Below are 15,849 nucleotides of genomic sequence, written 5' to 3' on the forward strand. Positions count from 1 at the left end.
TCATTCCTGCAGTACTGTATGAGGGGAATGGAACGTGGCCCTAGTGAAGAGGACATTTTGCAGTCCATAGTGACTGAGCACCGTACCCCACTCGTTGAGTTCATAGGTGAGTATGAGGCTCTGGGCGTGCACCAGTGACGCGTCCTCTCCCTGGTCCATCAGGAAGTCCTTCAGGTCGACGGTGGACAGGACGCAGCCGTTGGCGGAGTAGCGGGCGAACACGGCGTCCAACTCCGGCCTCCGCAGCAGCTCCCTGCAGAAAACCTCAATCTCCCCGTGGTCCAGACGACCATCGGCTGACCGGTCGCATTTCTGTCCGGGAAGGGGAGAGAAACAAGGAGACAGAGCTTCTAAAATCCTCACTCGTTTCGATTTTGATTTATTTGCAAGCAGTAGAAAAACAAGTACAGAAGAGCAAATTGTGCAGGTGGGATTCAGAACATCCCTACACATAGAGGCTTATAGAAGGAATCTCGCCTCAATAGGCATTATAAACAAATACAAAAGTCATGTAATCCACAAAAAAGCAAGTTTGCAATATAAATCAAGCAAAAGCATAAAAATAATGTAAATAAAAGCATAAAAATAAAGTAAATAAAATAATAGCAGTACCGTAAATTCCGGACTATAAGCCGCACCTTTTTTCCCGTTTTTTGGGCTTTTTTGGCCCCTGCGGCTTATATAACGGTGCGGCTTATCTATGGATTTTTTCCCCCAAAAAAAAACCAAAAAAAAAATCTCTCTTTTTTAGCACTCTTTCTAACTATAAATCCACTTCTGTTTTAATTTCCTCTCTTGCCCTCTTTTCACCACACTGTATGACACTGTATGACACTGTATGACACTGTGTGCACTGTAAATAACAACACAGGTGGTGTTGTGTTATGTTGTTTTGTTGAAATGTTAATAAATGGGAGCATTACATATGGTAATTAAACATTAAAACACAATAAAAAAAAAAAAAAAAAAAAAAAAAATACCATTAAAACACCCGCGGCTTATAGTCCGGTGCGGCTTATATAAGAAAAAAATAGTCAACTTTGAAGGTGCGGCTTATACACCGGTGCGCCTTATAGTCCGGAATTTACGGTAGTTGCTTTTGTATCAGAGCACAAAGAACATCTGGGTTTCGTGTAAAAGCTTCGACCTGACTTGAAATTGGAATTTACAGAGAACTTGTCAAACATCATATTGGGTCTTAACACACCGAAAGATATAGTGCAAATTTGGTACTAACAATAGACAGAATCACCACGTTACCAACAAAAGTCACTACCTGCCGATTGATTTTAATTGTGGAGATATCACAAAGTTGTTTATTGTTTATTTCTGTTGTCATTTTCAGTCGTAACTGTAACATTAAAGATATATACCCTAGTTAAACATGGTGGTCTGATATATCTACCCAACAGTGACGTCTCACGCTGGTCAGACTAGCTGCTAGCTACATTATTGTAATTGGATTACATTTATTATTGGATATTATTATTAATTATTGGATTGGCCAACGTGAACTCCAGTCCCCAGAACTGTCCAATCAAATCATCCACACGCTATGTCCCGCCTCACAACTCTCTTCCAGTCAAAGCAATGTTTATTTTCACTCGGATACGTCATCACAGATGCTGAGATGTCACTTTAGCTCGCCTTCAAGTTTGGTTCATCAGACAGGTGCCTATTTGAAATTGTTGAGCGAAGTAGAAATGCAATTTGAATATAACTGTAAATTGCCCCAAGTTACTTCCTGTCGCAGTGTTTGCTAATACAATAGCTGACAGGAAATAAGATAGGTTTCAAAACGTTCCCTAGCAACATAATTCCGTGAAACATCGTCTATATCTAATAAAGGATTGGCAGAGCCCAGTACCGCCCACCTGGAAGAGGCTGCGTGCGTAATGTTCACTCAGGTCGATGTTGATCATCTGCAGCAGCGTCTGCACCTCCTCGTAGCTCATCTTACCGTCATGGTTCTGGTCGGCCCGTCGCAGGAAGGCATGAATCCACGTGACAGACACCAGGTCAAGGAAGCAGCAGCAGTACAAAATGGACTGTACTTGAATAGCGACACTACAGGACGGTGGTTAGAGTTCGACCAGTGCAGGTTTTCGAAGGCCAATATCTTGAGATCTGAGCATTTTCATTCCCTCAAATAGACGTTTGCAGGTTGGTGCCATTTTTTGCTACACCATTGCTTCTCTAAGTGTGATCTGGGGACCTTGAGAGTGTCCTGAAGGGGTTATCATGGGGTCCCCAACAAAAATGATGAATATCTTAATTTCACAATCCGCACACCGAGGAGCTCCCGTTTAGGTTATTTTTATTTGCAACACAGCGTGACGTTTCGGGCCACACTGGCCCTTCCTCAAGACACTTTCTGGAGTGGCAGAGAGACGCCGTCTTAAATACCCGTATCAATATACATGATCCAGCACCCAGGCCCAGTGTGGCCTATTTTTGGATGTGCGTGTCCCTACCTATTTTTTGCACTGTTTATCTTAATTTCACACCATAGGTTTCATCCTCACCACTATTATAAAGGGTTCCTACAGGCGTTCCATTTTTAAATTCCACATTTTTACATGCAGACCCTTTGTTATTGACTAGATTTGATTTAGTTGGTATTTGATATGATGCATGCAAGTTTGGAATAGAATAAAAAAAAAATATATATATATATATATATTATTTCTTTTTTACAGTGCACCTGAACGCAACATGCAAAATATCTGCTGAATAAGTGTCCAAATGTTCATGTCATTCTGGCCAATACTCCACTTCTGTTATAACATTTCAGTCTGGAAGATATAATCTTTATGACTAAAAGGCTAAAAGTAATCTCATGTGTAAGAACTTGCTGTTCTACATTGAGGAAGTTTGAAGTAAAAATGTGAATAATTAACTTGTTTGGTTTTGGATTGATTTAGCTTCAAGAGTGCATTTTTGTTCTTGTGTGACCCTTAACACAGGCTTTGAGAATCCCGGGCCGCTTACTGATATATGCTTAAATACTTATGCTTAAATTAACCCACCCAGTGAGAAAAGGATCAAATATTGGTGGTTAAGACTGAATAATGACATCACTTATTTAACTCATTGAGTGCCAGCCACTTTTGGAGAACGGACTCTCCCAGTGCCAGAGTTTCAGAGCGTTTTCAGTGATTTCTCGAGGCCCACAGAATATTGTGTGATATTACTATGTAAACACCGAACACGCACAAATAACGAGGATACTCTATTGTATCATTAGCAAAAAAAAGTTTATTGATACCATTTTCCGTTCTTTAGTTATGAGCCGGAGAAGATAGGTTGTTTTCAGCAAAAACAGACGTTTCAAATTAGAAGCTGAGATATTCAGCCTTTTGTGAAATGAAGCATTTCAAGCACATTCACTGACTCTGAAGCTAATATTTTCTGATGTAGTGACGTGGTGTAGTTGTGTGGTGCCCTGCGTGCCCCACCCCCCTCTCCCCCCCCTCAGCTGCAAACTCCGCAAACTGCAAACTTAGAAAATGGTACTATTAATCTGGCCCTGGATATATGGGAGGAATAGCAGGTAGGCTATCACTGTCCCTGATTCCTGAGGGTAAATTGAGTAATGCTGCAGAGAAGAGGAGAAGACACTGAATAATGACATCACAACAGTATAATCCTAATGTTAATTTAAAATTAAATATTCCTCTAAATATGGCTAAAAGTCCAAAAAACGTCAAGAGTCCCTTCTTTACAGCACCCCCTACATAAAAGTAGTTCCAGCGTTCCATAAGAGCATCCCTCTATCTGAACATTATTTTTCACATCAACTGTGTGGACTCACAGTGACTCTACAACAACATAAAAGTTAGAATCACGTGTGTATCAGCCCTGTGCCTTTTCCAGACATTTTCTCAAATTTCTCAAAAGAACTGAAAATGATCAAATTAATTTGTAATACCTTCCCAGAGTTTCCAGACCTGGGTAGGAACCCTGATGATCTCCCCTGGGTATGTAAACATTTTTGTAAGGATATATGTCGAGTTTCTCCTTCTGGGTCATGTTCTCCGCCCTCTCCTGCAGGGTGCGTATGCCGCGGGCCCAGCGGCGCGCCTCCTCCTGGGTGTGGCAGAGCAGGTCCAGGCTCTTGCGGGGGCCCTTGAAGACCACCGTAAAACACTGGTCCTCAGGCACCGAGCCGGCCATACGCCGCAACGTCTCCGACTGGCAACCGTCCCGGACACACTCCACCTCTGTTATAGAGACTGAGGGTGTAGAGAGTAAAAGGAAGAGAGAGAAAATAACTTCATTACAAAGCTGCTATTAGTTAGAGATCATGCTAGTAGTAGCCTATTATCACTATATAATTTATGCTAAAGTGTTAGCATGGAGCACCTTAACCAATGATCTACTGTGGACACACATGGACGCAGGGTTCTCACTTCCCACACCTTCTTAAACATCAAATTCAAGGACTTTTCAAGGACTTTCCAGGCCCAATTCCCTCAAATTCAAGGACCCAACACGGTTTGAGACAGCGATCAAGGTTAATTACTGTTACAAGACTGAGGACATTTATAATGAGAACTAGAAGCTCACAGACAACAATTAAAAAGAGAGAGGCTTGAAGGTGTGAACACCGTCTGGACGCACAGATGGCGGGAGACATGCAGACAGCGGAACATAGCCTATTTACTAACGTTAAATAAAAACCTTTCAAAATAACTTTAATCTCTATTCTTGTACAATCACTTTCAAAGACCCATGTCTATCTGTCTATTTTCAAAAACTTTCAAAGCCTTGATCCCCCCCCCCTTCAAATTCCCAAACTTTCAAGGATTTCAAGGACCAGTGGGAACCCTGTATGATTTTGGTGTCTATGTTCTCATCATGACAGGACAATCTCCCATTTCCACGTTTTTATTGACATGTTTATCAGAAGTACAATACAGCTTTTTACATTCTTATCTTAGTTAAAATTGGCTAGGTGTCTCGCGTCTCCACAGAGATGATGCGATCTCTCCATATACAGACAGACATGCACCGAGTATCGCTGCTGTATCTCGTTGGTTAATTTTTGGCAGTACAAGCGGTTGATCAATAACCATGATCATATAATACGCGGTTGATCAATAACCATGATCATATAATAAGCGGATTCCACTGTAATTGATTGATTACTCATTGCCTGAGCCCTACCTTAAGGATGGTGGGAATTCTTTCCCTGACTCCTGGGAGATAAGCTGCCCTCGGGCTTGCTTGTCCCAGTAAAAGGCCCTAGGTTGCGGACCAGGTTTCGGCTAGTGCCAGACAGTTTGCCACCGCTCCAGATAGTAAGATGGGTTTGGCGTCGCTGTTGACACAGTTGATCAGCTGCTCGGCACCTGTCACTCACACACCACTCTAGTCAGTGCGATGTGTTTAAAGAGGCTAAACATGCATTGCCAGAGATGATGACACTCTCATAACACAGCCCCCCCTGCTGCCTCCCATGACAATGTGCTCCTGGGAGAAGGGGTAATTGTAGAGCAAGGGATTGGCTGCAGAGGTTTGCACTGTCCTGGTGAAGAAGGCTATCAGGGAGGTGCACCAGAGGGATTGTCAGCAGGGGGTTATCAGTGCGGGGTTTTAAAATGCTAAAAATAGGCCATTGACACTTTCACATCGTCTCCCAACACATTTCAGTGGATGAACTCACTGTCACAGGCTGCAGGCGACCTGGACACTAAACCAATAGATTGACCCGACATTGTGTCCAATACATAAGCTGTGGCAACGCCACCATATGGTCACGGCCAGATAAAAAGTTAATCAATATAATCAATGTATAGAAATGTAAACTAACGCTACCTTTCAAAAACACACAACAGTCATATTTGGGCTGTGTCAATACTACCACAATTTACTTTCAGAATAACGGCATTCAAATTCTCCCATTTGGAGAAAAAAAAGGATTTCAACCAATTAAACAGAAACCTTGTATCAAAATACTCCTTGTGGTGTTAACTTAAGATTGCATATAGTATGGAGTGAAACTGTGGCTGTAAAGCATTACTCAAAATTATACAATAGGGGTTTTATTTTTAAAGCCATAAAGCCCTTTTTTTATTTTTTCTGTTGGCATTTGGGTTCCATTGGACCCAATGTAAAAACAATTTAAAGTAATAAACCGTTAAGAAAGTCGAATTTCAAAATAGTGTTTTCAGCGTGTGCTATATTTATATATCACCTGCCAATCACAGCTGATCCGATAAAAAGCCATGACGGTTGGAGTGTCATTCTATCGGCTAGCAGTAACCTTTGTAACTTTTAGACCGAAGAAAAAGTCGATAGTTTGTGGATATTAGTGGGTTTTTGGGCCAATCTAAAAGGGTCTATAGAAAGGTGTTTGCCTCTGGCTCACAGTCTGTTATTTTCACTGTTTTTCATCCAGCACACCATGACGCAAGTTTCCACATTAATGTGTTTGTACAATTTCTTTTAACGGTCGATCATGTTTGTCCGTCACTTTTTGCCAATGGTTTTACCAGAGACAGCAAGGCACTGTGGGCTAAATGCTTCAATATAGAAAGAATAAGAAGGGAACTCTACTCTAGTTGGTACAGAACATAGACTGTATAAACATGGATGGAGCCACCATGACCTCAGCCGTTGGTTTGTGGAATCGAGGTTGGCATTTTTACTGTCGCCATCTGTCATCTGTCAGACAGAGCTGCAGCGCCGCCTGCTATTGGTCTGTGATCGGCGAGCTGTGTGATCACTGGACAGGTGACCTGTCAATCACACTCTAAAGCATAGTCTATCGTCTAGTTGCCCCTTTCGGAACTGCTAACATAGCTTACGCTACTACGCAGTCCCTTGTTAGTACACCGCCGATGTAGCCACCACAGGTCGCTCCGTCTGCTAAATTTTTCAAACTACTCGATAAAGTTTCGCAAATGAAATTTCAAATGTACTTACGGACCGAAAAGGGTTGTGTGAACCTGGGCGCATGATGTAGAAACAATACCGCCACTAATAAACATGTTTAATCCCTCACTGAAACCCGGGTGTCATTTCTTCAAAATGAATCAGCTACAAACACTCGTCTTCTTCTGCGCTGCTGTCATGGGTGGTGCGCAAAGCAACCATAGCGCTCGCTATCACTTCCGGCCCCTGGCGGCCGGAAGTGGCACTTTTGTAGTCTTTTGTAGTTTTTTTTTATCCCCCTGTCCAATGCCAACACGGCCTGTGAACGCTACAGGCCGTGTGGCCCTGTGGCTACTTGTTGAGGTAGGTCCTGATGTGAACGCTACAGGCCGTGTGGCCCTGTGGCTACTTGTTGAGGTAGGTCCTGATGTGAACGCTACAGGCCGTGTGGCCCTGTGGCTACTTGTTGAGGTAGGTCCTGATGTGAACGCTACAGTGGCCCTGTGGCTACTTGTTGAGGTAGGTCCTGATGTGAACGCTACAGGCCGTGTGGCCCTGTGGCTACTTGTTGAGGTAGGTCCTGATGTGAACGCTACAGTGGCCCTGTGGCTACTTGTTGAGGTAGGTCCTGATGTGAACGCTACAGGCCGTGTGGCCCTGTGGCTACTTGTTGAGGTAGGTTCTGATGTGAACGCTACAGGCCGTGTGGCCCTGTGGCTACTTCTTGCTCTTTGATATACGTGTAATGAGGTCTCAACTCCTGGGTGTCATGAAAGCAAGAGATACACACCCAGATGGTGGTTTGAGGAGACGTTCCAAAACACACCCACACACACACACACATACAGGCTGCCACATCACAAGGGAATCGACTCTAGCTGCAATGAAAGGACTTGGAGCTGCATTGGGAGGCTAACCTAAGCGTATGGTAACTATACAGCAGCAGACCACAGGCTCCAGGGCCCACTCCCTCCACCATCATGTCCTATAATCTGCCTGTTTGATCTATGGCACGGATAGGCTGCTGCCTTGGCCTCAAAATACATCAGCACTATAATCAGGGTGCTGTGTGACCCCCAGATAGAGAGAGAGAGAGAGAGAGAGACAGACAGAGAGAGAGAGCGAGAGAGACACAGAGAGAGACACAGAGAGAGAGAGAGAGAGAGAGAGCTAGAGAGAGACAGACAGAGAGAGACATAGAGAGAGAGAGACAGATAGAGAGAGAGACACAGAGAGAGAGAGAGAGAGAGAGAGATAGGTAGGAAGGTGCCACTTATAGGTAACAAAAATAAGCATGTTCTGTCCATGTTTCAGCAACACGCCCAGTCAGAGCAGCCCTAGTTGGTGAAAAGCTGACATGTTGTTAATACTGTATTTCTAGCAAATCTAGGTCAATTTCAGACTTGAAAGCAGTGTGCTGTCTTGTCTGAGGTGAAATGCAAATGAACTAGAGTCACATGATCAAATGTTCCGTGTCCTCTTTAACTAACTCATTGTAGAAGTCATTGTTACATTACATTACATTACATTACATTACATTACATCATTTAGCAGAAGCTTTTGTCCAAAGCGACTTACAATATCACAATTTGTCAACAGTACAGAAAACAACTATGCAACACAATCAATGACAGCTAAGATATTTTGATAGACTAGCACCATGTAGGAAGTAGTTTGAGAAGGAATAAGTAACATGTAGCATTAGGTTTGAGAAGGATTGTTTTTAAATTAAAAGATGTTAGTTCAAGAAGGGCCTCATCTTTCTAGACTTGTTATCCTCCATAAGGATGAAAGTGCATTACACGTGCGCGCGCACGCACGCACGCACACACACACACGCACGCACGCACACACGCACGCACGCACGCACGTACGTGCGCGCAAGCACGCACGCACACACACACACACACACACACACACACACACGCACGCATGCACATACTTACAGGACTGCTGCTCCTTGGCTCGGCTGGAGGTCTTGTGGGACTGACACCAGACGGTGACACCGTCGTCCAGCAGCTTCAGAGTGCGTCTCTTCTGCCAGCGAGGCGACCGCACCTGCATCCCATCACACATACAGTTACTTAAGCAATAAGCCCTGTGAGGCTGTGGTTTACAGTGACTTTATACTGTAACAGCTAGGGGCTGAACACACTATACGCCAATCCTACGCTGAAGCAACGCTGAAGCAAGGCAGCGCAGAGGCAGTTTCATTTCAGCATCCTTGTTAAGAGGCGAGACCGATCACACCAGCCGCAGCACTTGCCACGCTGAAGCGATGCTGCATGCGTGCTCCAGGGATAGTTTCAGCTTCCGTTCTGGTCTATTATTCAAGCGTGCAGCGCGCTGTATGCGAGCAGCCAGCCATGAAGTCAATGCAAGTTGTGAGCGGGGGCAGGGCAGCGCCGGGCAAAACAGAGCGAGGCGTGGAGCAAAACGGATTCTGGTGTGAATGGCAAGGCTCATGTTGGAAGCTTCCGTGAAGCGCTGCTTCAGCGCTGCTTCAGCGCTGCTTCAGCGCTGCTTCTGAGATGCTTGTGGTGTGAACCAAGAGGTGTAGGCACGCCGCTTGGTTTGATCAACAAAAAATTGCAACATTGATAATAAATAAAAGCAATGTAGTCCTTCAAGCCCCCCTCCAGTCAGTTCAAAGTTCACACGTCATCTGATTCTGTGCTATAAACCAAGGAGATACGCCCAGAAAACCAGCACAAGTTACGCCAGAAACAGTAATCCCTCTGTAGCACTCACAAAACTTCAGGACAAAGGAGCTCTCAATTTCACCAATTTATTTGGCCATGTCACAAATAATGCCAACGTTTCGGCCTCTCGGCCTTCTTCAGGGCATGAAGAAGGCCGAGAGGCCGAAACGTTGGCATTATTTGTGACATGGCCAAATAAATTGGTGAAATTGAGAGCTCCTTTGTCCTGAAGTTTTGTGAGTGCTACCTTGTGCCATTGGTACTTTGCTTCAAACTTGATGTTGGTTTAGCACCACCAAAAACCACCGGGAAGGTGCATCCTTTCAACATCCAAAGTAATCCCTCTGTATTAGCTTAGCTGCAAGCAGGGCCGTAGCCAGGGATTTCGGGCCCCATGAAAGGATATCACATCGGGCCCACGGATGCCGGCGTCCGAAGGGCGGCGGCGGAAAATTTTGGCCATTTGGGGCCCCTGTCAGTCAAGGGCCCTTGGAATCGTCCACACTCCCCCCCCCCCTGGCTACGGCCCTGGCTGCAAGGAGAACATTAGCCGCATGGTTAACAAGCTAATGCTTTGGTCAGTCAGTGGCGTTTTTGAGGTTGATGAACGTTGTTACAGGCAGGGGGCTTAGCTAACCTTAGCTAAGAGCTAACCTTAGCTAACACGGCGCAGTAATACTGCAATACACAGGTGTGTGTTAAGCCCATGTCACACCAATCAAACATTCTCCAACAACTGCCAATATTCTTGTTGGCAGTTGTTGGAGATGTTGGATTATGGGTATTATGTCCTGGTTGTTGCACTAGCGCCTCCTCTGGTCGGTCGGAGTGGCTGTTCGGGGGGGGGGGGGGGGGGGGGGGGTGTTGTGTGAAAAGAAGCGGCTGGCGACTGCACATGTATCAGAGGAAGCATGGTGCTAGTCTACAACTCTCCCCAGATCGGCAGAGAGTGGGTGGAGCAACGACCAGAACAGCAGAGGGAATTGGCCAAGTACAATTGGGGAGAAAATGGGAGGAATACCGAGAGAGGAAAAAACAAGTCTCCGTTTCAACTGTGAAGAGAAGACCAGGTTTCAGGTTGAGTGCAGTAAGAAAGCCATTGCTATCAATTTTGTTAAACAAAACAATTTCATGATTTGTTTATTTTGATCTCCAATTGTTTATTTATTCTACGCCTTAATTTCAGAGTACATTGAAACATTAAACTTTTAAATTCAATTAAAACTGGAAAGATTTTGTTCTAATACTTGTGACGTAGTGTATATACAACAACAAGTATTGCTACTACTACTAATAATAATACTACTACCTTCACCATACTGGAGCCCTGCAACATCCGCTTCACATCTTCATCATCCTGCACTCCTGGAAAGAGAAAGGAAGAAAAGGAGAGAAAGAGACATTTGATTTAATGAAAATTGTGCTTGATGTCAGACATATATGGCAGTAACTGTAGAGATCGGTATCGGGATATCGCTATCGGGTTCCAGTAATTTCACATATCGGATATCGGACTGATGTCGCCGATCCATGTTCCGATCCAGATTCCATTCATAGAGACACTGCGGAGCGCGTCATCATTCAGAAACCATGCCCAAAACGGGGGAAACCAGAACCCCCCCCTCCAATCCTGGCGTTGCATGGTTGCGTGTTGCACAAAAATATCGTATACGGAAGATGAACACTCCAACTTACTTTCTTGACAGCTAGATCCACATTTTTCTTCTCGCCAATTCTCAATGGCTTCCTTGTTTTGCTCAGGAGTACAAAAAAACTTTAACTGGCGATGTTTTACATTTGTTGTCTGCGCAGCCCACCACACAACAGCTTTTAGCTATGTTTAATTCAAGGAAAATGACGCTGGTGTGTGGAAATGAACGGAGCTTTTCCCCCGTGATGGGCGTGGCCTATTTCATGCAGTGTCAGCTTGCGCTGGACCATAAACCCACCATAACATAACATGAAACAGTGCTAGTAAGTAGTACTGTAGTAGTAGTGAACTAGTAAAGTTAGCAGTTAGTTAACTCAACAACATGTCCTTAGTTTTGGAGATATTTTAGGCTTGTAAATATTTTGGCCAGAGGTGTTTAATTGTTGGTTTGTTGAAATTAGGGATGTCAACGGTTAACCGTTAATCGATTAACCGTCGCTAACGTCGTTGTTCGGTTATTGCTGTCGGTCTATCAGTTAATATTAAATTTTTTTTTTTTTTTTTTTTTTTTTGTCTATTTACTCAATGAGCTCATGCCCAAACAAGGCGTGTCTATTTAGATGCTGAAATGTTAATGCTTTTTGTGTTAGAAATTCTAACACAAAAATAATTTGTGTTGAAATGTTGATGCTTTTTGTTAATGCTTGTTAATGCTTTTTGTGTTAGAAATTCTAACACAAAAAGCATTAACATTTCAGCATCTAAATAGACACGCCTTGTTTGGGCATGAGTTCATTGAGTAAATAGACACACAAAAAAAAAAAAAAAAAAAAAAACATTTTTTTTTTTTTTTTTTTTTTAATATTAAAAAATTATGAATTAACCGATAGGTTAATCGATTATTAGCGTCGGTTAATCGAAAGTGAAATTAACCGAAAATTGACATCCCTAGTTGAAATGTTATTTTAATAATTGTTATATAATAATAATTGTTTTGGAAATATATATTTAATGGTCTAATTTAATATTGTGGAATATTATGAACCTTAACTAATGCTATGAGATAACTGGTTACCAAACCAATTACTAATAGAGTACACCAGGAATGAGTTTGGATGACCTAGATGTTAGCACTTCTGTGTAGTAAAAGTCAATGGGATTTTTGCATGGGGATTTTGGTTAATGCATCAAATAAGGTCTGTGGTTAACAAAAGTTTATGAAACTGCAAACTTTGTGTTCAGCAAGATCATCTTCACAAATGTGGACCACTTTTATGATTCAGTTCAGTTTGTGAAGAAGATCTTGCTGAACACAAACTCTGCTGTTTCATAAACTTTTGTTAACCACAGACCTTAATTCATGCATTTAATCTAAATTCTACAAAAACCCATTGACTTTTTTTTGTTTTTATTAACACCTTAAGTGCCATAGCCGAAATAATTCGTCTTACATAATCCAACGCTTAAGTGCCAGAGCCGAGTTTACTCGTCTTACATAAACATTTTTTTTTTTTGACGGTAGGACATCAATCAACAACTTTTACATCTTCGAGATCACTATTGGAGCAAGATAATGTGTATAATCTATTTTACCGACCCACTAAGTGTTGACAGTGCTCCCCCAGACGACCGAAATCAAAGAAAAAACTGCCGCGGGACCAAGCCGTTCAAGGAAATGCCGTGGCGATTTTACAGTAATCCATTCAAGACTTGTCTTGCCTGAGAGCGGCCGCGCACCGGCAGCAGCACACAGAGAGCGGAGAGCGATTTGCAAAATAGATCATAGGTGAAACACACTTTGAAACACCTCAGAAAGGCCAGAATCAACATCTGCCCATCGCCCACGCATTCCCCGGCCCATCTTGACTCGCACAAGGAGCGTCCGCACGCAGGCAAGCAGGCAGGCAGGCACACAGGCAGGCAGCAGCAAAAGCGCTTCTGACACGCCCGCTGTACAGCCAGGAGGAAGGAGGAGAAGACACACGGAGGGAGGAGTTTGAATGAGAGGGGTGTTTCCTGTTGTTATGGAGGAAATTACTGTTCAAAACTATTGTTTAGAATGTCTGACGGTCTTACTGATGCCAAAAATGAATGGTTAAAGTGACTGTTTCACAAAAAGCCATTTATCTCTGAATAAATTTCCAGACGCTGAAACCATGCTGTACTCAACGGCTAATATCTACATAACTACTAACTCTGCAAACTAACTCTTTTAGACAGAGAAAGCACACATTCTATTAGTTATTTTTAGATGATTGGTGTTCATGAATTCTTAACAGAAAAGAATCCTCGGCTGTCCAAAAATGAGCCAGAATCGTCAAAAACACCCCTGGCACAACTTACCTACAGGAATGAAAACATGGCTGGCATTCAATGTGTTAAGATTATTTTTGGGGCGTTTTTGCCTTTAATTATAGGACCGTAGGTAGACAGGAAATGTGGGGAAAGAGGGATGGGCTGACATGCAGCAAAGGCCAATGGGTCGGATTCCAACCCGGGTCGGCCGCGCGAAGGACAAAGCCTTTGTGGTACCAGGCGTTCTACCAGGTGAGCCACCCGGACGCCCCACAAAAATACCATTGACTTTTACACGTATAGCAAGTGAATGAGGGCAAGGAGGGGGAGAGGAGGTGAGGAGAGAAAAGGGAGGATGGATGTAGAGAAAACGCGAGGGAGGATCATCAAAATTAGAGGTTGGTGTGTATTTACATCTGTTGGACCAAAGCCCTTCATATGCTAACTCTGTAATTCTGCTATTCTGGGATGCAGAAGCAAGATGAGAAGGTATGGAGAGACAGGAGAGAGAAAGAGGAGAGAGAGGAGAGAGAAAGAGGAGAGAGAGGAGAGAGAAAGAGGAGAGACAGGAAAGAGAAAGAGGAGAGACAGGAGAGAGAAAGAGGAGAGAGAGAGATGATTTGATCAACCTGGAGCAGAGGGGATAAGACAGAGAGAAAGAGACAGGCATAGTTTGGGGAATAGTGAGCAAGTAAAATGTATTTGTGTCACAGACAGATGTCACAAAGAAGTGGTTTACAAGAGCATTATTCCACGTAAAAGAGAGAAAGATGTAAGATAAAAGTGACCACTCGAGCCAAGTATCGTTTCTGCCCATGCTAATCAAACCAAAGTTGTCAGGGTGACTTCAATAAGGTTCAGGGTGTAAAAAAAACGGAATTCTCCTTTAAGATAGAGAATGTAGCATGTTACAGCCCACTGTGCTGACACACTTAATCCAAACGTCTCCCTGGGCAGTGACGTGACCCATAGAGTGTAACAGTCTCACCCTCTGGGCAGTGACGTGACCCATAGAGTGTAACAGCCTCACCCTCTGGGCAGTGACGTGACCCATAGAGTGTAACAGCCTCACCCTCTAGGCAGTGACGTGACCCATAGAGTGTAACAGTCTCACCCTCTAGGCAGTGACGTGACCCATAGAGTGTAACAGTCTCACCCTCTGGGCAGTGACGTGACCCATAGAGTGTAACAGTCTCACCCTCTGGGCAGTGACGTGACCCATAGAGTGTAACAGTCTCACCCTCTGGGCAGTGACGTGACCCACAGAGTGTAACAGCCTCACCCAGTGGGCAGTGACGTGAGCCATAGAGTGTAACAGCCTCACCCTCTGGGCAGTGACGTGACCCATAGAGTGTAACAGCCTCACCCTCTGGGCAATGTGGAATGCAAGCTATCTTCATTTTCCAATGAGAGGAGACTTCACATGTGCTGGGGGCCTCATGGCTATGCAGAAAAGTAGGCTAAGGGGCCGAACACACCATACGCCAATCCTACGCTGAAGCCAACGCAGCGCGGAGGCAGTTTCATTTCAGCGTCCTTGTTAAGGGGAGACCGATCACACCAGCCACAGCGCTTTGCCTCGCCATGCCGAAGCGACGCTGCAGAGATAGTTTCAGCTTCTGGTCTATTTTTCAAGCGAGCATCCAGGCATGAGGTCAATGCAAATTGTGAGCAGGGGCAGGGCTGGGCAAAACAGAGCGAGGCGTGGAGCAAAACAGAGTGCTTCTGGTGTGAATGGCAAGGCTCCTGCTGGAAGCTTCTGTGAAGCGCTGCTTCAGTGCTGCTTCTGAGATGCTTGTGGTGTGAACCAAGCGTAAGTAAGGAGAGCAACATTGCAGCAGGGGATGAAATTCAGCAGGTGAGTGAGTGGTTGTATGTGGTTGTGTGTGTGTGTGTGTGTGTGTGTGTGTGTGTGTGTGTGTACTGTGTGTGTGTGTGTGTGTGTGTGTGTGTGTGTGTGTGCATGTGCGTGTGTGTGTGTGTGTGTGTGTGTGTGTGTGTGTGTGTGGAGGTAGGCAGCCAAACCATTTGAGTGTGGCTTATAACACTGGTAGAGCCTGGCTGTGGTGTGTGTGCGTGTGTGTGTGCGTGCGTGCGTGCGTGTGTGTGCGCGTGTGTGTGAGACGTGTGTGTGTGTGTGTGTGTGTGTGGAGGTAGGCAGCCAAACCATTTGAGTGTGGCTTATAGTGTTAATTTCGTTGACGAAAACTATGACGAAAAATTTTAGTCGACTACCTTTTTCCCCCAAGATTAAGACGAGACTAAAATGTTCAGACTTTTAGTTTCATTGACTAAGACGAGACTAAAATACTCACACTTTTA

General features: G+C 44.1%; 1 protein-coding gene across 1 annotated transcript in view; it reads right to left on the reverse strand.

Annotated features, from left to right (window-relative positions):
- LOC310775612 (1-phosphatidylinositol 4,5-bisphosphate phosphodiesterase delta-3-A-like) overlaps positions 1 to 15,849 on the reverse strand; it is a gene marked incomplete at both ends in the record, with an annotated part of 37,954 nt that overhangs the window by 15,651 nt on the left and 6,454 nt on the right. Inside the window, 5 exons of the mRNA XM_083635773.1 lie at positions 87 to 312; positions 1,875 to 2,004; positions 4,007 to 4,235; positions 8,826 to 8,937; positions 10,891 to 10,946. Of these exons, the coding sequence (XP_083491899.1) occupies positions 87 to 312; positions 1,875 to 2,004; positions 4,007 to 4,235; positions 8,826 to 8,937; positions 10,891 to 10,946 (753 nt within the window). The remainder of the gene's footprint in view (positions 1 to 86; positions 313 to 1,874; positions 2,005 to 4,006; positions 4,236 to 8,825; positions 8,938 to 10,890; positions 10,947 to 15,849) is intronic.

Source organism: Poromitra crassiceps (assembly GCF_964638095.1).
Source record: "Poromitra crassiceps genome assembly, chromosome: 4".
Lineage (NCBI taxonomy): Eukaryota > Metazoa > Chordata > Actinopteri > Beryciformes > Melamphaidae > Poromitra > Poromitra crassiceps.